Source organism: Chrysemys picta, chromosome 18 (genome assembly GCF_011386835.1).
Source record: "Chrysemys picta bellii isolate R12L10 chromosome 18, ASM1138683v2, whole genome shotgun sequence".
Taxonomy (NCBI): domain Eukaryota; kingdom Metazoa; phylum Chordata; order Testudines; family Emydidae; genus Chrysemys; species Chrysemys picta.
Genome location: NC_088808.1, coordinates 13,565,142 through 13,591,675, shown reverse-complemented (window position 1 = coordinate 13,591,675; position 26,534 = coordinate 13,565,142). Strand labels below are relative to the sequence as shown.

At 39.0% G+C, this 26,534-nt stretch overlaps 2 protein-coding genes across 13 annotated transcripts in view; both read right to left on the bottom strand.

Moving 5' to 3' along the window:
- The window catches only part of SPTAN1 (spectrin alpha, non-erythrocytic 1), a 73,278-nt gene extending 63,033 nt beyond the window's left edge, over window positions 1-10,245 (bottom strand). For 8 of the 12 annotated variants that reach the window (XM_008169224.4, XM_008169228.4, XM_008169225.4 and 5 more), the window contains exons 1-3: window positions 7,938-8,018; window positions 6,647-6,694; window positions 509-748 (exon numbers count right to left, since the gene is read on the bottom strand). In XM_008169224.4, coding sequence (XP_008167446.2) covers window positions 509-748; window positions 6,647-6,676 — 270 coding nt within the window. In that variant the 5' untranslated portion in view covers window positions 6,677-6,694; window positions 7,938-8,018. Of the gene's footprint in view, window positions 1-508; window positions 749-6,646; window positions 6,695-7,937; window positions 8,019-10,116 lie in introns of those variants that run through there. The other 4 variants (XM_008169226.4, XM_065572297.1, XM_065572299.1 and 1 more) reach the window with 1 other exon arrangement.
- A 431-nt stretch (window positions 10,246-10,676) lies between these two features.
- The window catches only part of GLE1 (GLE1 RNA export mediator), a 29,196-nt gene continuing 13,338 nt past the window's right edge, over window positions 10,677-26,534 (bottom strand). The window contains exons 7-16 of the mRNA XM_008169234.4: window positions 26,183-26,411; window positions 25,427-25,545; window positions 24,046-24,115; window positions 23,514-23,656; window positions 22,349-22,539; window positions 20,877-21,006; window positions 20,311-20,415; window positions 18,773-18,855; window positions 18,533-18,596; window positions 10,677-14,767 (exon numbers count right to left, since the gene is read on the bottom strand). Of these exons, the coding sequence (XP_008167456.3) occupies window positions 14,699-14,767; window positions 18,533-18,596; window positions 18,773-18,855; window positions 20,311-20,415; window positions 20,877-21,006; window positions 22,349-22,539; window positions 23,514-23,656; window positions 24,046-24,115; window positions 25,427-25,545; window positions 26,183-26,411 (1,203 nt within the window). The 3' untranslated portion in view covers window positions 10,677-14,698. The remainder of the gene's footprint in view (window positions 14,768-18,532; window positions 18,597-18,772; window positions 18,856-20,310; window positions 20,416-20,876; window positions 21,007-22,348; window positions 22,540-23,513; window positions 23,657-24,045; window positions 24,116-25,426; window positions 25,546-26,182; window positions 26,412-26,534) is intronic.

The following is a 26,534-nucleotide window of genomic DNA, read 5'->3' as shown; positions in this document are numbered from 1 at the left end:
TTACATACAGTAAAACAGCACATTTGAAATAATAGTTGTACCATAAGTTTCATGGGCGGATTCAAACATCTCAATTTTAGTTGTTTTATTTTTGTTTGCTCGTGTGCTGCAGAGTGTTCAAACACTTTGGAGGTAATCCCTCCCACACAGCATAATTTTCTGCAGACGTAATTTTTATGGGAATAATAAGAATTTACCCAAATCTACTCACATAACTGAAGTGTCCAATGGATTTGTATTGACTGTATTGACATTCCATTCTTTTAAGGGCCAACAAGGTTTCAGTGACTAATCCATTATTACAACACTTCATTAACAGTGGATCAACTTAGAAACCAGTTTACTGAAGAAAGCTTTGTAGATGTTTGTTTCCAGCTCCTTTTATCACACTATATTATTTCAGCTACACTTTTATGTTTGTTGTATTTATTCCACAGATGAAACCTGGTATGCTTGGAGGCTAATAGTGCCGGGGTGGAAAGGTGGGGGAGACAGAAATAGGACTTGCCTGTAAATTGGTTGGGTCTTTGTAATTCTCATCAGATGCAATCTGGAGTTTCTCCTGGATCCATTTTTCCAGCTCATCTGCATCACGCTGGAAAAACTGGAATCGATAGGAATCTTCAAGCTTTTGGCGTCTCAGAGTAGACAGTTCCTTGAACCTGTGGTATCGGTCCAAAACTTGCTGGCGCCTCTCTTGGATATCCTCTGCTGTTTCCAGCACTTTTACACCACTTGGATCCATTTTCTGAAAGTCAAAAAACGTCAATTCAGAACTTTGCTCCTGACATGAAACAAAGGCAAATATGTAAAAATCTTAGTAAGGAAAGTTTGTTTTTAGTCTCACACATGGTTTACTTACAGACCTAGTGTTTCCTGTATAAAGAAACCCTTCTAGCAAGAAAGCATTAGAAGGGAAATGCCCATGAAAAGACTGAACAACCACTTGTTTCTTAAAAGTCTGGATGGGAGATCAAAGAAAACCCAACAATATAAATGACATCCACCACAAAAGTACCATGCTAGTATCTGGTAGAAATAGAATACCAGAGCTAAGTACATGGAAAAAAAGAAAAAATGCCCTACTATTTCTACTGTAAAAATGTTTAAAATCTTAGGGTTGTTTATTTTAAAAAAATGCTTATATCAACAAAGAAACAATATTACTGCTTTTTATAGAATGGCTAAACGGCCCTATTTATGTTCTCCTCATTCTCTTACACAAAGGAACTTGTAAAACAAAACTTTCTATTTTACATAAAACTTTAAAACCCAGTACACAGTAAGTTTACATTATACTTCACAGATGTCAACTTTGGGGGGAGGAAGAGAAACGGTAGGATTTAATCATTAATTATCCTTCTTTGCTGCATATCTTGATTGCAGTCCTTTTGCAAAAAATATATTTTGAAAATCATTTTTATTACAGGCAGTGCAAAGAATAAATATTGCACTCCTGCAGCCACTTTCCATTAAAGGTTTCACCCACTTCTAGTTTCTCTGTAGCTTCATCAAAATTTAAATGTAAAGAGGCAGCTTGATCCTCCAATACCAAAAGTTCTGATGGCACAGAAGTATTAAGGACAAATGGGACCTAATATAAAATTCTGTTCATTACAGTCAGTGACATTAAGATCTAATACACTTAAACATTTAACCAATCAGTGACCATCCCAGAGACTTTTGCAATGAACATTTTGTGCTTATAAAATAAAATAATTTTTCAGGTTTCACAGTTTACAGGCAAATTCTCACCTTAATGTGCAGTTATTTACATGTACATCTCCCTGTATTGCCAATCATGTAAATCCTACATATATCAAGATGGAAACACAGTCCAAAGCATGCATCACTCTTATGAAAAAAGTAATGAAAAATCACATATAGGGAAAGACAGGCGATCTCTATGAGATGCTGTTGAATGAGGAATTGTTATTTAGTCTCTACCCAGCTAGATCTCTAAATCAGAAATGCATCTGAGTATGATTTCATGCAAAATTCCACAGGTGGGAAAAATATATGTTACAGACATATTTCCTCTTCAGATTACAGGCACTTGGAAAGGGACCATCCGATAGAGAGGAACACATGGGGGCGAATTCAAACATTCCAAAGCTCTCTTCCAGCACAGGCACACCCTGCTGTAAAACAGCCATTTCAGCAGCAGTTGTTACACTTGTGAACTCTGAGGCCCCGCTGCATTGCGGCAGTTAAAGTGAGGGGACGGAAATTCTGCTATGCTTTAATTTTTTAAGTAATAAAAATGGGTGTTTCACCCATTACTTTCCAAGAAAGCTAGCACATGAAAAAGTGTGCATGCACTATATTGTGCAAATATACACAAACTTCAATCTGATAAAAATGGCTATGCCTCAATCAGATTAGCAAATCTGAATCTCACATAACCATAAATCCCAAATGTAATCTCAGCTCAACTACACATTAATTTTTTCTGACAAAGTATGGTAGTTGCTCTTTCTACTGAGTTTAAGCTTAGCCTTCAAGCAGGGATGACATGTTGAGAATGTAAACTATTCATTACTAACAATGCATTTCTTGTGTCCTGTTTCCTAGTTAGGATTAAATCAATTTTTAAAAACTGCTCAAGAGGGGTGGGACTGGAGAGTGTTTTAATCCTGATTTGCACCTGCTCAACTACATCTTATCTCATTGCTGCCTATTCTGATTATTTATACTACTAGGAAAAATTAAAGTCCTGTTTTTTCATTAGACTCCAGTTTTATACTCTTTGGTTATAAGCCTACACTTAGGTACTAAAAATGCCTTCAATAGTTTATATGTATATGTAATTTAAAATAGTTAATATCTTATTTAAAATAAGAAATATATTTTGTAATTCAATTAGTTAACTGGGTTATCTTTTTGCTGGAATTTGCAAAATAAAAGACTCTTTGTAACTACAGTAAGTAGACCAAGTCAATTGTAAAAGAAGTGCTTTGGTCTAGCAATAATGGACTGTTCTTTCCTGCAGCAGATCAGCTGACGTAAGCATGCTTCTGTTCTGCCAAAATGTTATCAGCAGTCACTGGGGAGCTCTGAGCATAAAAATCACCGATGCTGCAGAATGATGCAGTCTGCATTCAGTATTTTCATCTCAAAATTGAAGTAACCTTGTCTGGAGCCAAAGAGCAATGCATTGACCTGTTTCAATCGTATAACTAAAATGTTTCTCCTTTTCTCTATAAAGGGCTCTAACAGTATAATCAAGGAAAGCTATAAAAGCAGCTTGAGATTGTTTAAAAAAATTCCACATAAACATTGTTGTAATTTAGATGTACTCAAAAGACTAGAAAAACGAGGAGTCTGATTGCACCTTTAAGACTAACAGATTTATTCGGGCATAAGTTTTTGTGGATAAAAAACCCACTTCTTCAGATGCCTCTGGGTTTTTTACCCACAAAAGCTAATGCCCAAATAAATCTGTTTGTCTTTAAGGTGCCACTGGACTCCTCGTTTTTGTGGACACAGACTAACACAGCTACCCCTCTGATACCCGACATCAAACGACTAGCTTGACACCAGATAACTCACTTCATTCTTGGTCTCTGTACTTACAGACATCACATTCCACACATTCCTGTGCTAGATGACAGACTGGTATAGTGCAAGACCAGCCCCTCCCGTTGCAATCTGCACTGGGCTGATAAGGTCAGACATTAGACAGAAAGTTCCAGACTGTTCAGGAAGGCTGTCTGAATTAAATAGGTTATTTTCTTCTGAAAGCCTGTCTTCTAGGATAGCTAAAACCATCAGAAAAATAGCTCCAAAGTGGCACACATCTTACTTTAAGAATAATGGAAAATGTAGAAAGATCATAAAGCATTTTTAAATACTGTGCAACTATTTAAAAAAACAAAAACCTATCAATCAATCGTCTATGAAAAGCTTGCAAGTTAATGGCTTTAAGACTACCAGTACTTTGTCTCAGATTTACTCTTAAATTTTCAATTTATAATCATAATTTGTGTTTAAAAAAAAAAAAAAGACTGCAAAGGCCAGTGAGTGGAATGAATTTTGAAACAAAAACATCTATTACTCTCAGACCTCTTCAAATGCACTGTATATGCCAAGGATTAGTCTTCTACAACAATTTTTTATTTTTATTTTTTTTAAAAAGGAAGTATGCTAAGCATTTGAATGGGAATGTTCAACTGTGGATATTTATAGATGTAACAATGCAACAGTAATGTCAGCAACATCATTCAACCAGGGAAAGCAGTTGTATCTAGGTGGGTTAGCAGGAATTATAGTTGGACAATATAATAGCTGTCAGCATTTTCATTTCTAAATCATGTTTTCGGGGCTTAAAACTTGGCTGTACAATTTGTAAAGTGCTCAAATTCTGTATACAAGATTTTAGCACAAGACCATTTTTATAATTACCCAAAGCCACCAAAACTTTAATTTTTCAAAAAAGCACCCCGTATGGTGATCAGTACTTTCAGAATGTAATAAAATAGTGACCATCTCTTAAAAATAAGCACTTATTGTTTAGTATGCATATAGTGAGCATGGTGGCAGCAAGCAATATGCTTTTACTTGTAGTGCCCTCCTAGTCTGACAAAACAAAAAAAAACTTAGCAGTTCCAGATGCTTTTTTTGTATTCATATGAATTTTAAGTATTTTAATGATTTTTCATAGCTATTACATTACACGCTTTTCTTTCCTTTGGGAGGGAAGAGAAGGGGTGATACTTATTAAACAAAATCAAATATTATACATAAGTAGTAAGAATTTTACACACCCTCCCCAATTTGAATATGGAGAGAGGGAAGGTGGGTGAGGGAATATCATTTATTGGACCAAATTCTGGTGGTGTGAGAGAGAGAGAAATGCTTTCGAGCCATGAAGAGCTCTTCTTCAGGTCTGGGAAAATAATTTTAATAAGTAGACATCTTATTTTCACTTGTTCCATTCAGGGCTTTCCTGAAGTTTTTAGGGAACTAGTAAGCCATATCTGAAACATTCATAAAGTTTAAACAGTTAAATACAATTTATAATGCCAATTTTGGTTTTAACTTGGTTAATATAAATTATCCAAGGTGAAAAAGTGAGAAGAATTTCTGGAAAGGAAGTATGGTGGGGCTCTTTAGGTCTCTGGAAAAAATTCTGTGCGCTGATATAATGTTGGGAAGGAAGTGAAGAAGACATTGCAGTATATCATATTAAAATCCTTTATGGGTTTTTTAAATTTACCCTACTATAAGAAGGGAAATTAATACCCACTCATTTAGTTTATTGTTGTTGGAAAGGATCTTTTTAAGTTCACAAAATATCAAAGCTCAAATTGAGGGTGCAATTTCAACTTTAAAACCATACTTTAGGACACTAGTAAGAAAGACCACTCAAATGCTTAGAAACTCCTGCAATACATAAGCAAAAATGGGTACGTGAAGGAAAGTTTTGCAGTAAAATATTAAAATGTCTTGGTTTCTGTCTGTTTAAAGTCAGATCATTTAAAGCTGCTGCATATTAGTACGGACTAACAGCAGAATAGGCAAAATTCAAACAGAAGAATCTAATAGTGCATTACACGGACACAAGAAATTAAAGTACAAAGGAACTGAGTAGTGAAAATGAAACTTTTATATAGGAGTAAAACATTGGACACAGCAGTCTTCTTTAGTATGATCTCATGGTTTGCGCACTAACAACTATAGATTTTTAAGAATGCAAGGTTTTCTTTTTAATTTTGCCACTCTGATTTGAAGATGTTATATAAAATAGCTGAATTGCACCACAGATTGCAGTTCATTAGATACAACAACTCTTTAACTATGACCGCAGACCTTTAACGTAACTATCCAGAGGTCAGCAGGGATTGCACTCTGCATCAAAGCTCATGAGAAGGCAAATTACCCTGACTGCATTGCATCAAAATCTAGAAATGCAGAGTTGAGAAACAGTGTGATCCCAGCGTAAATAACCTGTTAACTTACAACTTATTTCTTAATAATATTATCTTGCAATCATCACCTTTTACTGTAATTAAGATATATAGATAGATATAGATATAGATAGATATAAACTTGTTTTACCCCATAATAGGAGACTTTATATTGCTCTTATTACCCAGCTCAAGTTCTGTTCATTAATTTTATTTATTTGACCACCATTTAACAAAAACCTGCACATCAGTGGCTACCCTGCAATTATACAATGATTGCACAGTCTGTATCCATTGATAGAATAGGAAACAAGGCCAATTTTTCAGTTTACAGTAATTTACATTACACAGTACATCACAGTAGATTTTCAGATGCTGTAATCAAAAATATTTTTTTGGCCAACAGCCCTTTAAAGCAAAATAAAACTTTATAAAAGTTAATCCACAACAACAGTAGATCAGACAAAACTATGATCAGGACAGAACAATGATCACACACCATGCATCACAGGAAGGAAAAGAAAATTAAGTCTGAAACAGAAAAAAATTATTATCTCCACTCCACAGAGTGCAAAAAAGCAACTGCTATATTTGTCATGCTGTATTTTACGCTCTAGAGTCTATACACATACACAGCTCTCAAAACAGGCTGTTTTTTGGTACAAATAGGTCATCACTGCAACAAAGGCAGGCAAATGAAGAAACAGTGACTCCACTACATGCATTTTGTGAAATACCTGGACTTTGAGTTTACGAAACGATAACATGATGGAGGAATGTAGAGTCTAAAAGGGAGGCGGAAATCAAGGTAACATACCACTATCTACAAATCTAGTAACATAGGTCAAACAAACGCAACTTTTGACAAAATTTACATTCTGTCAAAGTAACACTTTTCTACTTCCTCTCCTCACCATATGTAATTTGGAATGATTGTTATGAAAGCTGCTGCATGCAACACAGTCCCCCCCCCATGCAACAATGTTAAGAATATCAATAATCAATTATAATTAAAACAATGGAGAATTGACTTAAGATGCACATAATTTTCCATTTCAAAAAATTAAATTAAAGGAAAAAAATTACAAATAAGAAAAGTGATCTCACTTGGTAAGCTACACTTCCATATACAAATTCATCAGACACAATGACTTAAAATACAGCCTGAGAAACAAACATGCTTAACAAGCAAACTTTAAATCTCCTCCAAAATACTTAAATTCACTTCCCATGTGAAATACATGCAGTAAATAAAATCTGTGACAAAGTATTTTGGGGGGATTGCTGTTCAAGGAGCAGGTGGATTATTAAGTATGGCTGATACACTGAATTTTAACATCTTCAGTTCCCTGCATCCCCTAGTCTGCATTTTCCATGACTATGCTGCAATCCATGTTCCTGTACAGGGACAACTGCAGTTACGTGCCTTTGTGCTTTCTGAAGCAAGTGCATATCTAGCATGGCATTATCACAGCTTAGGGTAAAACAATTACAGCAGTAAGAAGGCAGATTGCCACTTTATTTGATCCATGGCCAGCAACGGGCACATGGTGCTGGACTGCACTTGGCAGTCTATTTCAACAACATCCGCAATCTGCTCCACCCCATTATTCTGGTGCCTGCTCCAGAGACAAATTGTGGGGCGGGAGAGGAGAAGGAATACTACTATATCAGGGTAAGAAGAGTCTCAGTTTAAAATTAATTGTCCCAGACTGGTGGGCATGCAAGCAATTCACACCCCAAGAATGAGACTGATTTTATCCAAAAATATATAATAGATTAATAACATACAACGTTATTACACAGGTAAAATTAAGGCAATGCAGAATTTAAAAATTATTTTCATGAAGTGATGAGAGGGATAGTTTTAAAATTGACAACTCGCAATCAGAGGTGCCACCCTGTCTGAAAAGACTGAGACTGCTCTTACCTTGCTTGTGCATAGGGAAAGATGGTAAACAAGGCTTAGCCTAGGATGGGGTTAATACCACACTTAAAACTAAAATAAAATGTGTTTATTAATCTCACCAACTATGGAGCTCACAGAAGCACACCATCTATTATTTTTTATCGTTGAACCTTGGTTTGACCTTTCCAAATACAAGACTTCTGTTGCAACAGAAATGGAAATAAATTACCCCATGCGAGCACTATAACCTTTTAATTCAATGATTTGACACAGTCCAGTGGTTCCATTACTACACTTATGAACCCTTCACAATGCTGCAGAAGTCCTCCTAGTTTTCAAATCTTTTGTTCGTTCTTTTCGGAACACATTTTATAAACACACTGCTAGCTCAATGCAAATTTCACAGCAAGGCGGATTTGTTAATCGCATTAAAATGCACAAGGCTATCCAATGATTTTTTGTTTTAAAGAACATTTTATTCTGAACCAGTATGAAATTCTGATCAAGGCCTCTCACAATAAACAACCAATAGAATCTTCTACCACTTTGGTGTGGACAGAAACCCTTAGGGAGCATTCTTGGTTCAGGACACATTTTTATCAGAGATACAGAACCATTTTCAGGGGCTTTTTTCTGCATCCCATTCCTCACATCAACACAACTGTTTTCCTGAGCCTATTTAAATCTGAGTGGCAAATTGCTCAGTAGCCATGTATATTTTAAGATTAAAGGATTGGAAAGCACAATCATTCATTGAAAAATGAAATTAAAGAATCCTGACTAGAGAAAAAGCTACTCTAATATTACTGTTGCACACACATGGACACTTGGAATACCAAACAAAAATAAGTGTTTTAAATATTAACATAAATGATTACACTACTAAAGTATTTGTAAATTGCCAACCTATATTTCTTTTACTATACATGGATAAGCTCCATTCAAACAGAATAAACATGGCTGACATTCCCTTGATTTATCTGAAATATGTTATGATGTGTTCTGTAATTGCAGGAACAAGGTGAGAAAGCCAGGCCAAAATCCTGATTTATCTTGTAAAATGAGCCATGATCCTCCCCTTCTCCCCTTATGTCAAGCATCTGGAGTCTTGCAAAGTCACACATTTGGAAAGAGACTCAATCATTCATTTTAGGGGATTAACGTAAGGCTATTTAAAAGCCTCTTCCAGTTAGGATGAAGGATTTTGCTTTGTGTTTCAATCAAGCATTTTAAAAATCCCCTCGTGTAACAGTTAAAAGTCCAGGATTATTTAAAAAATACATTGGGGAAGAAGTTTTCCAGCCACCACCTAGAAATCCAGAATATCTCCCTCACTGTTCTGCATCTCCTGACCTTGGACAGGGGATGGGCTTGTGAAGGCTCAGGGAGGGAAGCCATTGCTGTGCAATGAACCCACTGACTGGGTTACTACCAACAGTCAGCCTCTCTGTGATCAGTTTTTCCCTCTCGAGATTTTCCCCCAAAGCTGGTGGGAGTAATTAGGCTGCAAAGCTTGCTTCGGGGGGGGATGCAAATCTCCCCTGTTCTTTTTGTGGGGAGGGAGATTTGCTGGCACGGTTATTTATCAGGGTGTTTATTCGCTCCTCAGGGCAGTGAATGAAATTCCAGCTACTGCTGCTGGGAGCTACACAGGGCGGATCCGCCTCGCTCTCTTTCTCGCACACACACACAAAAATCGTCTGTTCCTCCATCCCAACAACCTCCTTCCCGCCCCGAACCCATCAGGAAAGAGTAACAGAAACGCAGCCACTCGTTACACTACTGTCGTATCCGCCCTGAGCTCGCCTCTATTCAAGCGAGCCCAGAGAGACAGGGAGAGCGTCTCTCTGCAGAGACTCTGTTAATAGCGATGACAAGAAGCGAGCCTGGGAGGAGACTGTCAAAGCTCTAAATCCATCTTTGGGAAACCGAACATTAGCAAGGTCCCCTCGGCTGTCGCGAGCGAGCTTAGGCGAGCCCCGGGGAAATGAGACCGTAAGCGGGGCGCTGTCGCTAAGCAGGAGAGCTTTCCCTGGGGAGCTTCTGCATGCACAGAAGGGACACCCACCGCTACCCCACCCATCCTCCGGTCGCCATGAGGCGAGCCTCGGGGGAAGACTGGGACACCTCAGGGCTTTACACCTGTCCCTGCAACGCCTCTATGGCCAACCGGGACTGGGAGGGGCGCTCTACACGGGTCTCTGTCTCCGCAGGCTAAGGGCCCCAGCTGAGCTCGCCTGCAACTGGCCCACCCAGCCGCCCGCTCGGGCCGTCGAAGACAGTACCCCCCCTCCTCACCAAGTCTGTGTGAAGGGTCCGCCGAGGCGAGCGCAGCCCCGAGTTCTCCGCCCGTCAGACAGACTACGCGCGCGCCGCTCCTAGCTCCAGCCTTTATATAGGCCGGCCCGGATATGACGTCAACACCGCAGACTGGTCTCTAGCCACGGAACTAGGCGAATGACTCCGGACGGAACCGAAGGGAAGGCGGCCCCACCCCGCTGAGGAGGCGGCTTTCAGAGCCAGTGCACGGAAACAGCCGAGTGAAGCCGAAGGCGCCTGCCGCAGTACGGAGAAATCCGAACGGTTCCGGAAAGAGTCGAAAGGGTGGGAGAGGCAGGTGGAGGCTGGTCCGCAGGGAGCAGGGTGGAGGCTACAGCGGCTTGGCAGTGGCGCCGCCGCTTCTAACAAGCTCCGTTTTCGCTGAAGCAGGGCCCGGGTCTGCTCTCACCCGAGATGAGTTTAGGCCCTTTAATCCGAGTGACGTGAATAGATGAACATGATGAACACCGAGCGTATGGGGGGGGCGGGGGGGCGGGGTAGGAGGCGGAAAGGTTAAAAACTGGAAATAATTGTAAAAATTGCATTCACTTTTCCATCACGGAAACGGTTTATTTTCATTCTTTTTGTGCTAGTCACTTTCCGGTTGCTGCCCAGGGAGCATTCCCGGATCCAGGTGCAAAAAAGAGCACAATATTTACATAAAAACATTTAATTTACCATAAAACACATTGAGGAAGGTTTAGATTTTTGTAATACTAAAAGCAGGCATCTTACGTTTGCATTTAATATTAAAGATAACATAGATGGTTCCTTTCCCAAACCCCCATGCAAGGTAAAAATAACCAAGGATCACAGTTTCAAAAGATGTGAGTGCTTGCACAGCTAAGAGATTTTTGCTTTTAGACAACAAAGATGGTGCATAGACTAACACCTAAAAAGGAAGTCTTTCTTCAGTAGGAACACTAGTATGCTGTACTTATACCCCCTAAACTATGTTGTATTGAGCATATTAAATATATGTAAAACCCCACAGAGAGCAAATATATAAATTTCCTTTCTATGAACAGAGTTTTGGGGGTTTTCTTTATTAAAAAACACAAACATACATTCTCTTTCAGCTCCTGTACAAGTTGTTAAAGCAATTAAATTAGAAAAAATCATCTTCCACAGATATTGCATCAGAACCTATAAGACTGCAAGGGAACCATTATCTCTAAGGAAGTGCATGAGTCATAGCAATTTAAATTGGATCAGGTCCTTAATGTACAACAATCTCAGACATGAAATGTTCCCATTTACACTGTATTTGAAATAAATGTGACACATACATACTTGAAACATAAATCCTTTAAATGCATTTGGGATTATTTAAATACATTACATTACATTCTGCATTGAGAAGATCTTTAAATACCCTGGTAAGGCAAGATGGCCAACACTCAAATTGACAAATGGAAAAACACAGTTGCAACAAAAAATGAAACTTCACTTACATTAGACACCATTAGATACAATTATGAACTACCCTTGGAAAGGTAGTATGTATTACATTTTGGTTATGCAAATACATTAAGTGGAAGCATTTTAAAAAATAAATTTATTGCTACATTTAAATATAGTTTCAAAACATCATGGCAATCCATTGCAACAGTCTTTCATAAGTAAGGCAGAAAAGCTCAACATCCTTACAGTATTTATAAAAACATGCACCTTCATCAATATCCCTAATATACACAAAGTTTCCTGCCTTGCATATTGTCATAAAACATGACCCACACTAGAACTTACACAAAATCTGTAATATTTAACTGCAAATATTCAATATTTTGGTATCAAATATTATCCAAGATGGCCACAACAGTAAGCATTAGATATTCAAGATGTAATTAAATACATTTTAGTTTGTTCATTATAGGAATGGTTGCTATGCTAAACATAGGCACAGTGAGATAAACTTTACAAGGCACTAATAGGACTTGAGTACCTAACTGTCCTTTGCGCTTTTGACAATCTCCCCCTGTATCCTTTTAATAGTATTCTAGAACAGCTATCAGTATTATCAACTCCAAGCAATCAGATTTTGTAATTTCTTCTTGTATTAAGGACAGTGTTTTTAAAATGAACTTCCTGGGAAAGTTCAAGATACAAAATTTAAGCTATACAGATACATATTAAACACTATAGCATAAGCTTTATCAGTAAATGACTTCATCATAGATACTCAAAAACTTGTTATAATATTGCTTAAATAGTGTTTATGGCAGTGTTTTGTGAAACACTTTGCCTCAATGGTCATTTCTCAAATACATACAATCATGTTCTTGTCGAAGTTTTTACTTATTTTCATTTAATTTCCTCTCTCTCAAAACTTGCTATGCACTAAAGACTATAAACATTTTTGGAGGTCTCTGTGACAAAAAATGCCAATAAAACATGAAAGTGTAAAATGCTATTAATTTTGCTAGAACAACCTTTACCTGAACGATTTCTGAATTAAAGGGTCTTCATCAAATATACAAAGGGAGAGGGAGAAAAAGAGGAGAGGTCTAGTTGATTCTAGGATACTACTTCAAACAGAGCCCAGGTCAACAGCAAGCAAGTGGCTACCATTTGATGGCTGTTAAGTGGACTACAAAAAATGAGTGTACAGCCCAGTTCCCAGTGATTAGGTATCCAACTCACTTTAGCTGTCAACTCTCACTACAAGGCTGTCAAACCTCAGCAAAGAGGTCAAAGATTGAATAAGTATGCAAACTGAATTACCCGCTCAATACTAGATGTGGCCCCCTCCAGGCTGAAGTTGAAGCCCATGAGCAGGGCAGTGAGGGAAGGCGGAGGAAGATACTGGATTAAAAACAAATTCTATACTATGTGCAATGCCGGTAGAAGCATCTCCACAATGCCTCCTCCCCCCCCCCCCCCCCCACACACACACACACATTTGTGAATAAGCCACCACCTGGGTTAGAAATGTAATTTTAAATTTTCATATTAAATCTCTTTCTGCCAAGACGGTCAATTAGCTATCCAGTTGCAATATGGGCTCCTGTCCACCTGAAATGGGAGAAATATTAACATATAGCACGTAACTGCTACCTCTTCAATGGCCTCTCAGGCAGAGTGCACTCCACTAACTGTCAAAAATAACCTCCCAATCTGACCTCCCATAACATTGGTACAGACACCCATTCGGGATTCCCAGAAACTTACTTGGCACCATCACAGGCACAGAGAGAGAGAAGTAAACTGCATCAGCTTTAGGTTAAAAAAGAGAGTCTTAGAAACTTAACATTTTTTCAAATAAGATTCTAGAATGAATCATTCTTAGAATAATTCACCATTACACTATCTTAGTACAAAACTATTACAGTACTTTATACACAAACTGCAGTAAAACTAACACAATCCATGTCTGCCCAAGTCATAAAGGCTTTTTTCTACATAGGTCAATACCACAGTTCAGTTCATCTTTAGACAAGCCAAGGGGACTGTATCTTCTAATTTCTTTATGTGATAGCACAATATCAGTACTGAAGAAGACAAAGCTGTTAAGTGCCCTTCCACCTGCCTTTTTTTTGGGGGTGGGGGGGTGGGTCAGACCAATTCTAAGCTAGATTTCATGTGGCGGATCATGGATGCACAGTTCCTTCTAGTTTCATGAACCTCACAGTAAAGATATTACACACATGCAAAGCCTTTAAAAAAAATCCCCAAGACTAAAAGCAGCGAGCTGTTCTTCAGCAGCCATCATATTGCCTATGTAGCTGTAAAATCAAGTCTAACCCAGGTAAATAATGAATGCTGCGTCAGTAGGAAAAATCAGAATTTCCAAGTTAAAACAAAAGAGCTGGTGATTTTAAGGCCTTCCCTGGGGAAAGATGAAGAGATCAATGCTGTCTCTAAGACCAAAGTGACATTTGACCGACATCAAATCAGCTTTGTTAACATAACCACCTCTTTTGCTACTTTGGATTTTTAGGCAGCCAGATACAAAATGAATTTTCCTATGGGCTCCAATGCTGTTAACAATGAAACAATTTTAAAATACCTAATCACATAAAATGCAAAAATAAAGTTTTACAGAAGGATTTCTTACATTTAGACCTTAATATGACTAAAGTACTGAGGTATTTCTATTTGCAGTTTTATGTAAAACTGACAGATTGATCAATTCAGAGCAAAATTCCCATCTGAAAGCCATTGCTTACTGTAAGTAAACCCTGAAGTCTAATGGAGCATTTAGACAAGTTTATGCACTTGACACTTATTCACTGTACTTGTTCAAGATGTGAAGGAGCCTCTCATATTCCATAATACACTGCACAATAGAGTCCGTAAAGCTAATCAAATGCAAACGGATGGCTTAAAATAATTTGCAAAATAAGTTACATGAGATAAATTAGCTACTGAAGCTCCAAATTCTGTTCAACATAAAATAGGATCAAAGATTGGTAAAAATGTTTCAGTTGAAAATATCCACAGCATCCATGTAAATACAAATGTAAGATTTACATTTCTAGGTATTCTTGTTCCTGAATGTAATAAGAAGGTCAGGAAATTCTCTGAACTCTTGTGAAGATGAAAATGGGAAGGAACCGACTTATGACCTCCAGAAGGAAGAAGGCAGGTAACCCTTTGGTAAAGGAATTTCCTTCCGCTGCAAACATTTCTAGGAAAAACAAAACAAAACCAAAAACCCAGTCATTTTAGAACCAATGCAAGCAATTCCAAACAATCAAAAGAGATTGGCTACATTATGGAACTATCTGCACTCAACAGGACTCAAGTTATACAGGAAACTCTTCCACTGAAAAAGCCTGGTATAAAAGCAAGAAAACAGATACAAGTCTTTGACCAAATTTGGCTGCCTCAAATTGACCACTGAATGAAAACAAATCAATAAGGGCCTAGATCCACGTTCTACTCACTAAACAGAGAAAATTAATGGTGTTTAAAAAAAAAAAAAAAAAACAGGAATACTGAATGCACAAGACCTCTAAATAACCCAATAATTTTAATGACCTCAGACTCATTTTAGACTCATAGATTTTGAGGCCAGAAGGGACCATTGTGATCATCTAAGTCTGACCTCTGCACATTGAAGGCCACAGGATGTCACCCACCCACTCCTGTATTAGACCCCTAACCTCTGGCTGAGACACTGAAGTCCTTGAATCTTGATTTAAAGACTTCAAGTTACAGAGAATCCACCTTTTACTCTAGTTCAAACCACCGTGTGAGATGGGCCCCATGCTGCAGAGGAAAAACCCCCATTGTCTCTGCCAATCTGACCCGGGGGAAAATCCCTTCCCGACCCCCAAGAGGGCAATCACTTGGACCATGAGTACATGGGCGAGACTCACCAGCCACACCCCTGGGAATGAATTCTCTGCAGTCCAGTGGGCCTGTGGCAGCCGAGGCCTCTCCCCAGCAGTCAGGGGCAGAGAGCAGGGAAGGAGCACAGTGCAATGGGCTCCAGCACCTGTCAGAGCCAGAGATCTCGGGGGGCCCTAGGGCCCCTGCAGCTTGAAGAAGTGTAACCAAAACCTAGCCTCTGTCATAGCCCTGTGAGTGATGTCACACCTGTCTCCACGGTAACAAGCAGTGGCGTCATCCTGACATCACACAGCATCCCCAAGGAAAAGGCAGAGCCTGGAGCCCACCAGCAGCAGGCCCAGGGTCAATGGGGTGGGGGGGGGGGGACATTTTGAACAACCTGTAACAAGCCTTCAACATATATTTCACATTTGCTGTTTTTTCTTATTGATACTATTTCATTTACTTGGTTTATATATTAATTTAAATTAAAGAAATGACATTTCAAGTTAAGAGAAAAAAATTTTTGAATGAACCCACAGACATAGAAGCACCCAAGAATCTAGCAAGGAATCCATCTCCAATTTAAGAAATATTTATTTTCACAACATTTGTGTCTGAGAAACTCTTGCTGTATCCATTCCTAAACGTTCACTTTTAGAGTTGATAGCAACATAAGAATGGCCATACTGGGTCAAACCAAAGGTCCATCTAGCCCAGTATCCTATCTTCAGACAGTGGCCAATGCCAGGTGCCCCAGAGGGAACGAACAAGTAATCGTCAAGTGATCCATTCCCTGTCTCTCATCCCCAGCTTCTGGCAAACAGAGGCTAGGGACACCATCCCTGCCCATCCTGGCTAATAGCCATCGATGGAACTATCCTCCATGAATTTATCTAGTTCTTTTTGGAAGCCTGTTATAGTCTTGGCCTTCACAACATCCTCTGGCAAAGAGTTCTACAGGTTGACTGTGCATTGTGTGAAGAAATACTTCCTTTTGTTTGTTTTAAACCTGCTGCCTATTAATTTCATTTGGTGACCCCTAGTTCTTTTGTTCTGAGGAGTAAATAACACTTCCCTATTTACTTTCTCCACACCAGTCATGATTTTATAGACCTCAATCATATCCCCCCTTAGCCGTGTCTTTTCCACACTGAAAAGTCTTAGTCTTATTAATCTCTCCTCATACAGAAGCCGTTCCATATCCCTAATCATTTTTGTTGCCCTTTTTTGAACCTTTTCCAATTCCAATATATCTTTTTTGAGATGGGACAACCACATCTGCATGCAGTATTCAAGATATGGGCATACCATGGATTTATATAGAGGCAATATGATATTTTCTGCCTTTTTATCTATCCCTTTCTTAATGATTCCCAACATTCTGCTTGCTTTTTTGACTGGTGCAGCACATTGAGTGGATATTTTCAGAGAACTATCCACAATGACTCAAAGATCTTTCTTGAGTGGTAATAGCTAATTTAGACCCCGTTATTTTATATGTATAGTTGGGATTGTTTTCCAATGTGCATTACTTTGCATTTCTCAACACTGAATTTCTTCTGCTATTTTGTTGCCCAGTCACCCAGTTTTGAGAGATCCTTTTGTAGCTCTTCCCAGTCTGCCTGGGACTTAACTATCTTGAGTAGTTTTGTATCATCTGCAAATTTTGCCACCTCACTGTTTACCCCTTTTTCCAGATCATTTATGAATATGTTGAATAGGACTGGTCCCAGTACAGACCCTTAGGAGACACCATTATTTATTTCTCTCCATTCTGAAAACTGACCGTTTATTCCTACACTTTGTTTCCTATCTTTTAGCCAGTTACCAATCCATGAGAGGACCTTCCCTCTTATCCCATGACAGTTTACTTTGCTTAAGAGCCTTTGGTGAGGGACCTTGTCAAAGGCTTTCTGAAAATCTAAGTACACTATATCCACTGGATCCCCCTTGTCCACATGCTTGTTGACCTCCTCAAAGAATTCTAGTAGATTGGTGAGGCATAATTTCCCTTTACTAAAACCATGTTGACTCTTCCTCAACAAATTATGTTCATCTATATGTCTGACAATATTGTTCTTTATTATAGTTTCAACCAGTTTGCCTGGTACTGAAGTCAGGCTTACAAGCCTGTAATTGACGGGATCACCTCTGGAGTCCTTTTTAACAATTGGCGTCACATTGGCTATCCTCCAGTCATCTAGTACAGAAGCTGATTTAAAATGATAGGTTACAGACTACCGTTAATTTCACATTTGAGTTTCTTCAGAACTCTTGGGTGAATACCATCTGGTCCTGGTGACTTATTACTGGTTTAGTTTATCAATTTCTTCCAAAACCTCCTCTAATGACACCTCAATCTGGGGCAGTTCCTAAAAAGAATGGCTCGGTTTGGGAATCTCCCTCACATCTTCAGCCATGAAGACCGATGCAAAGAATTCATTTAGTTTCTCCGCAATGGCCTTTTCATCCTTGAGAGCTCCTTTGTTTTTAAGTAAGAAAAGCACAAACTCCTGTGTCTCCTAGCTTCATATTTATTAAAACTAATAAATATTTGCAAGACACTTTCAAAATAAAGTATATTTTACATCTTTGCAAAATATTTCTTCAAAAGGATGCCTAAATGCAGTTGTGTGAACCGTAGTTCAAAAATCTCTGAAGGAGATTACCAGTTATTAAACATATTTGCTCATATGGTATCTAGTCTGTACAGAAGACACTATGTGAACATGCACGTGTCTGAAGAAAGATAGTTGCTATGAAATACAATGAATTAGTGGAGCCATAGATCTTGAACCTGGAGGTCTCCTCTCACTGCAGTATCAGTAATCCATTTATAACTGAAAGAATTTCCACCGAGAATCACATCCATTACAACTTTTTTGGGGGGACAGAGGGGCAGCTGAGAAGGGAGATGTTTTGGAGTCATAACCATCAAGAAGACTGAACATACTCAGTAACGAAGAAGCCATATAAGAACAGAGAATACATCAAAAAGTCATAATCGTGGACCTTTTGGGAATCAGAAGGCAGCCTGGGATTTGTTGACTGAACAATACCTCTTTAAGAAAGGGAAAAAATAGAGACTTTCAAGAATTTAAAGAGAATGCTTTACCTCCAAGAATTGCTTAAGCCGCATTAAAGACCCCATCTGTCCAGAGATGGTGATTGCTTCAATCCTGCAGGGAGAATAAAGGGGGTGAGCTCCAAAACACAAACAGAAAAACAGCCTTGTGTTATTTACATGAGGGAGAGCTCATGACAAATCTGGAGTGGGGGAGGATGAAACAACTGTCAGGATCACTAATGAACATAGATCTAAAAGGAAATGCTCCTAATTCCAAAAATGTCATACCTGTGAAAATAGTCTTCTCTGATAAGTAGCAGCATCTTCCAGAACTGGACCTGGTAGTGTTTCATGAGCGCATTGCCACACACCTGGTACACAAAACCATAAGGGTAACAGATCAGATTTCAAAACTGGGCCTTGTAATTGAGAGAGGACTCTTACAAATTTGTACAATACAAACTCCTCAAGAACTCAGGCAGTATAGTTTGAACACTGCTGGCCATCTGCATCGTGAATCACACTCCAGAAATTCATCTGCATTGCCACAGAACAAGAGAAGTCTCCAAATCCATTAGAACCCAAAAAGAAACATTTCAATTTCTACAGTGTCAGGGAATGAAGTGCCCATCACCAGTGACACAATTTCTGCAAGCATTTACCCCAATTTGCAGAGTTTTGTTCTCTATTATATTTGTTCATATTCCTGTATTTTAATGCCATATATTCCAAGTTAAGGAAGCTCAGCACATTCTCTTTCCCACCCCATCATCATCATCATCATCACCACCACCTTGTTGCCTCATCATTCACCCATGCACAGTCCATGGTGCCACCTTTGAGATCTTCTTCCTGTTCAACAATATCTACCCAAAATAATTCTCTTCCTTACCCATTTTGCCAGCCCATTCTCTGGTCATGTCCCACTGACTATTATAGCAGCTTTTCAGCTCTCCCCATGGAGCCCATTCAAAATGGAACTATCAAGACCACCTTTTTTTTGCCACTCTGACTATACCTCCCTGCTGTCACTGCCTTGCATCTCTATGGTAGCTTCCACCTTCTTCTGCATGAAGTTCTCTGCTCCACTTTCAAGGCTCTACAGACTTCTGCCCTTATCTACAGAACTTCTCTTGCTGTCTATACTCCATCCATGCTTCTTTACTGGCCTCAACTTGGTCTTCACCCATTACCAGTTTGGTGCCTTATTTACGTAGCTTCGTATCCTAGGATCAGTCTCTCAATTAATGCACACCAAGCTCTCTCCCTTTTTTGCTGTAAAAGCCCACCTGTTCTGTGAAGCAATTTAGTTAGGATGGCCATATGGCATAAAACGTTCTGCACTGTATTATACCAGCCAGTGCCAGGTCTAATTAAGTTTGGGTTTGCCAAGTATATGAAGAATAAAAATAAAGAATTAAAAATATTGATGAGCTTCATGTGAACTGCCTCAGCTGCTAAGGGACCAAGTGTAATAAAAAGCCAAACACTGCACTGTGGGAGTCCAGCTTTTTAAACAGATAAAACTGAAATCATATCACGGAAGGAATTAAGGACTGCATCTAGCAAGGGTCTCTGACAATATACATAAGCCTCCTTTCAAGAGCGTGGGGAGGGGTAGAGGAGGGGTGATACTCGGGCCATTTATAAAGAACGGTCATGGCTTCAGCCAGCAGCATCTGAACATGCTAATCTTATATAGTAATGTCACCACTGTGTCTTATAGCACATTATTGATGAGACGACCTAGGGACAGATTTTTAGCCTAGTTGCTCATCAACTTATTTATTTTGCTAGCGAGGCTCATGCCAGGTCACATCACTTACCTCTAAGAAATCAAAAAGAAGTGTAGCGGTCACATCAGAGAGAGGCTCCATGTTCAACATTTGAGCCAGCCAGCGCCATCCATGGCCCAGCCCATGAGGGTGAATCTAAAGGAACAAGAAAGCTACTCACTGCATGATTGATAATCTTGCAAAATATTGCCACCAAAAACATTACCAGATTTTTCTCCAGTTCCACTTGCTCTCCAAGGGACAGTTATTTTGGGACAGTACTTTGTGCATTTTCAGAATATTTTCTGATAAAGAGACCATTCTAAACATGCAGACAAACCATTACTTTGTACTTTTAAAGGAATTTTTAAGAACAATTTCAAGACATACTATTTAAAATATAATTCATCAAAAGCTGGAACTGTTTTAAATTAGTCAATTTAAAAAAAAATCAGGTTGACAGTCCCTTTAAACATAGTTTCTCTCTATTCACAATGACTGGTTTAAACTCTGACTGGATCAGTTTTAAACCACATTTTAAATCAGTTTAGTCAATGCAGTTCCTATCCCAAGAGCTAGTGTTGTAATATAACATTTTTAAAGTGCTATTTACATACCACTTGTTTGTTTCCATAAGGCCACCGTAGTTGAATGATAGCAGCATAAAGACGGATCATTCCAGACATCCGTTTAAGGAAATTATCCTGCTGCTCGACCTTGGAATCCTTAACTTGATAACCAAGTATCCTGTGTATTAGAAGAAAGATATTCTAATATTAATACACCAAACCAGGTTAATTGATAAACATATATCCCTTCACCAGCAAAATAAATAAAAAGTTGGATAAGCAACTACGCTAAAAGTCTGGCCCTAGGTTCGCTCATCAGTAAGGTGCTATAAAGATACAGCGGTGACAACTGAAAGTCTGAACAGCATAAAGGGGCATATGAATGTTTAGCATATTTGGCACATAAATACCTTGCAAGGCTGGTTACAACAGTGCCATGTGAATGCTTATCACTTTCAGAGACATTGTAAGTCAGAAGCGGACAGCATTATCTCCCATAAATGTAAACAAACTTGTTTGTCTTAGCGATTGGCTGAACAAGAAGTAGGACTGAGTGGACTTGTAGGCTCTGAAGTTATACATTATTTTGTTTTTGAGTGCAGTTATGTAACAAAGAAACAAAAAATCTACATTTATAAATTGCACTTTCACAACAAAGCAATTGCACGACAGTACTTGTATCAGGTGAACTGAAAAATACTATTTCTTTTATGTTTACAGTGCAAATATTTATAATAAAAAATAATATACCCTTGGATTTCAATTACAACACAGAATACAATATATATGAAAATGTAGAAAAACATGCACAATATTTAATAAATTTCAATTGGTATTCTTTTGTTTAACAGTACGATTAAAACTGATTAATCGCAATTAATTTTTTGAGTTAATCACGTGAGTTAACTACAATTGACAACCCTAAAAAATACTATTTCTTTTGTTTCTAATTTACAGTGAAAATATATGTAATAAAAAATATAAAGTGATCACTATATGCTTTGTATTCTGTGTTGAAATTGAAATCAATGTTTAAAAATGTAGAAAACATCCAAAAATCATAAATGGGATTCTATTAACAGTGCGATTAAGACTGATTAATCGTGATTTTTTTTAATCTCATGTTTAATCCTGATTACTTTTTTTTAAATTGTTTGACAGCCGTGGTTGAAACACCACTTTTTCGGGGTGGAGGTATTTTAGTGGCAATAGCATCCACTTAAACAGCAGACAAACCAGTGACGCTGCTTCTAGAAATGCCTGATCTCAGATTTCCAAGTAATCACAAACATCAATGTAAAGCAATAAGGTTCTATTCATCTATCTTTGGATTCTGTACTGGACAATTCAAAACTAGATCAGTAAGGAAGGCCGGGGGGGGGGGGGGGGGGGGGGGGGGGGGGAGACATGGTCAAATGAGGGTTAATGTAAGAAAACATGTATTTCTTCAATTTCTCCACCGGCCACTAATCTCAACCCTTACAGAGCTCCAAAGAAGCCCCTTTATATGGAGAAGTTACCTCTGATACTCTTCTATGGGAGTCCCCTCCTTGAACGCAGGATAAAATGGTACAGAGTAGGGGCACTTTTTGTGCAGGTGAGCTAAAATGAGGTCTCCCACCCTGGGGTGCAATTCCCAGATTCCTGAAGCCACCACAGCAATTGGGAAAGCTGCCTCGTGGTGAGAAGCCACTTCCTCTTCTCCTTGTTTCTGAAAACATTAAAGATACATCCCCCCTTTCAAGTTAATGCTCAAAGACAACATTTTAATTTATTTTTTAAGTTTACATATATACTTTACTGAAGGCTCCTAATACGTTCCACGGACATGCAGCTACCCAATATGGGAGGACAATACAATCTACATGTCTTTGCAGAAAGAGACAGAGGCCCATAAACCCTTCTTCTCAGGATAAAGAAAACGAGTAAGTGATTAGAGGCAGTATTTACAAAAGCCTGTAGTTAAGGTTACACAAGTATTTTCATTCTAAAGGACCATTTTCAGATGCTTCTAATTTAACCAAGTTTACCCTTTGAGCTAGAATTCTGCACATTTGTGATCAGCACAAAAGCAAGGGTTACTAATTTATTTAAATCTTCAGCAAATGCAGTTAAAGCCATTTGAGAATGGAGAGTAGAAAAAACACTCCCTATAAAAAAAAGGGCAGCTTAATTTGAACAGCTATAGCCCCTCAATAGGAAGTGTTGGAAACTTGGCAAGGGCATAGTCCCTAGATTGCAGAGGTGTGTTTCAGTGCCCCAGTGAATTCTTGTTTCAAGTTTTGCCAAGTTAAAAGGTTTTCAATAGTGTATTTTGAGCATGTGCATAAGTTCGTGCTATAGGATATGCTAAATATCACCCTACATTCCACTGGTACTGCACACGTCTCTGTTTTAAAAAAAAAAAAAAAAAAAAGGTGCGTAGGGAGTAAGTTGAGGAGCCAAAGGGGCCTTGCCTCCTTCCATAAGATATGAGCAAGTGCATAAAGAAGAAAGCAAGGCTCCTTTTTTCCATGGGCCAAAAAAATATATCCCCCTTTTTTCTAATCAGTGTGAGCATAGCCTGGCAGGTGATAAGTTCCTGAGAGTTTTGTTTTCAATAGTTAAAGACACAGGTCATCATCACAGAGAAGCTCCAGAAGCTTTGGCTACCCTCACCACCCCAATAAGATAAGGTGTCCTCACCACAAATTTCTCCGCCAGTTTGTAATAAACAAAATCCAGACCCTGTGGATGTTGAGTCACCGACACAGTTCGCCCTCCAGACTGAACAGACTTTCCAGAGAGAAGGTTATTGATTTTGTCAAATATCTCTCTTAGCTGAGAGCCTGTGAATATATCATCAATAGTGCATGGAGAGACAGAATATTAGGAAGTTGCCAACAAGCAAGCCTCAACCAAACCACATCAGCCTCAGCAAAGCTAGCATCAGATTCTGAAGGGAGCGGGTCAGAGTTCTTAGGCCCCCATCCACTGTTAATATTTCTAAATCTGGTCACTAGAACTGAATTGTGCTAAAAATCAATAAGATCCCTCCCAACTGCAGAAAATACCCTGCCAACTGCAAGTAAAAGTTCAGATAGCAAAGATCGGGACTCCATGCACATTAGCTCTCCTGTATCTGCATTGCTATTACATTGGACAGGCTTGGTGTTCCCCTCAGATATTTAGAGGGGAACGGCATCTCAGCTGGGATTGTTCTCGGCATTTTCCTGACCTGCTATGGAAGAAATCTGGCTCACTGGGATGCTGGCTGCTTTCTGGAGATCCATTCTGATATTCTTCACCTGTAGAAGATTGTAAAAAGCTGTTAAAAATCACTTCAGACAAGAGACCTGATCAAGTCCAAAGAGGCAGATCATCACAGGGAATACACTTCTCACGAGTGGCCCAATACTACAAGAATGCATTCAGCACTAACTCCCACTGATTTTAATAGGAGTTAAGAGCACTCACACACAAAGGAGGCATTCAGGTCCTTGCAGGATTGGGCCCAAAATGCTGATCAAGCTCCACCCCAGGAACATACAACAGAGGATGAACTGTACATGAACAGCTTCAGACTAATAAACGAAGAACTCCTTTTGAGACAGCAACATGCCAGTCTCCTACACAAAAAAGTTTTAATGCTTAATGGAGCCTCCTTGAAGATGAAAGGAAGGTATGCAATTAGGACTTGATCACACGTCAGTCTGCCACAGTCATTGCTGTGCATCTTGAAAAGCCTGAACATGAAATATCTGATTTTCCAAGATAGAAAACAAGTGTATGTGGTGCATTGGGAGGGCAGGATCAAGTCTCCAGTGTCTAGGTTTTGCTCTGCTACAGCATTCTTTAATTGGAAATTGGATAGGTGCTCAGTCCTTAAGGCAGCCAGACCTTTTCCTGCAGTAGTTTAAAAAAGTACTATAACAGAGAAGTGTTAATAAAAATAAAATTCCTGTGAAAGCACAGTAGCTGCTGCTTAACATTTTACTGTCTCAAGATTTCAGCTTCATTGAAACCTAAAAGCTTCATTGAATCAATGTAATTTGTCAATACTCCTCCCACACCTGAAGTTATTAAAATCCATTAGGGAATATTGCTTGCTGTGGAAATTTACAATTTACATGTGTGATGTGAGAGGCACAAGTTGAATTAAAAAAAAGGACAACCATTTTCTCACCAGAAATGAGAGAAGAGATGCAGAAACAGGGTTGTTTAAAGGAATGTTTTTCGAAGTCTTTTGTGGCATTAGCTACTGTTTAAGGACTTCCTGGCAGCCCCAACTCCAAGTTATTCACTTTTTTGGGTTTAAGCCAGATTACAATATACACAGGCCAAAAATCTGCTTTACAGCAGACTTTCAAAATTTTTACTTGCCCTCTTAAAGAAAGGGATTATTTTTGACAGGTGAATAAAACATTTATTCTTTCATCATAATCTTGTTAAAAGGTGGATGAGTAGGTTTTGCATGTGGACTGGTAAGTTTTCAGGACCATTCTGAAGGCTGCTTTACATCCCACTCAAGATAAGTATTAGACAGTAGAAAGACAGGGGAGGGAGGGAGAGAGTTTTCCTAACAATATTGATCATTTGGATTTGTAAAGTTGCCATACCTGATTGTCTTTGCAGTCAGTCAATCCACTAAAGGAAGCGACACACTGGTCAGAGGCATCCTGCAATTGCTGGTACCACTGCATTGTGCTCTCCTCTGCCTTAACCTGAAGTCCTAATACTAGCCAAGAAAAGCAGTCACAGGAAAACAAACTATTACCACAACAAAAACATCAGAAATTCTAATGTCCTACAAAAATTGTCAAGACTCAGAAGTTCTGAGCAGCTGTTGTTCTTCAGAACCAAATTTAGAAAGTCAATTATACCCGACCAAGGCTTTGCAAATTGTACAAAAGTCCACCCTTTGAAGACTGATAGCTCCTGTGCCTGGATTTTTTGAACTTCAATTACAGCCAAACAGTAAGCTATTCTAGAGGCCTTTCTGGATGCATGTGGTAGCAGACATGAGGAATTAGAAATGGCTCCCTTTAATAATCCATGCATGTAACCCAGCACACATTGTCCCACAAGGTTCTCCCCTACTCTATTAACGATCTGTGTCCCTCCTGTCCCAGCATGATGTGTATTGTCCAAAAATGACTGGTTTTGCTTCAGTTAATATAACCAGTTTATGAACCATCAATTTCAGTGTCAATGAAGCTTTCTGCCAGGAATCCTGTACCCACATTAGCTCTACTTGACCTGAAGCCTATCCATGGTGATGCTCCCCCAGCCTGTGCATTTCTGAACCAGTGTTTAGCCTGGCAGCCCAGTGGAGTTCAGTAAAGTAAGGTAGGTCTCACTGGTGCTGGACCTACCTTCCTTCTGCTCTTTTCCCCGCGGATGTTGTGCAGGGACTGGAGTCTGGGCCTTCAGCTGCTCTTGTTTCTGTAACTCCTTCTGCCTCTCTCTCTCCTCTTCTTCATCCCGCTTCCTTTTCTCTTCCAAAGCTGTGGCAATTTCTTGTTGCATGCTAGATATTAACCCTCGCATTTCCTGCAGTGCTCGCTCAGTGTTGGCTACATCTACCTGAGTAGGGAAACCTCTCTACCAGGAAACAAGGAAAAGGCAAATTAAAGTTCCCCCTACCAAAAGGCCAATTGAGGGCAGACTGCCCCAAGAATGGCACCTACATACTTTGTGTAGAAGCTGTGAACCTAACACACATGC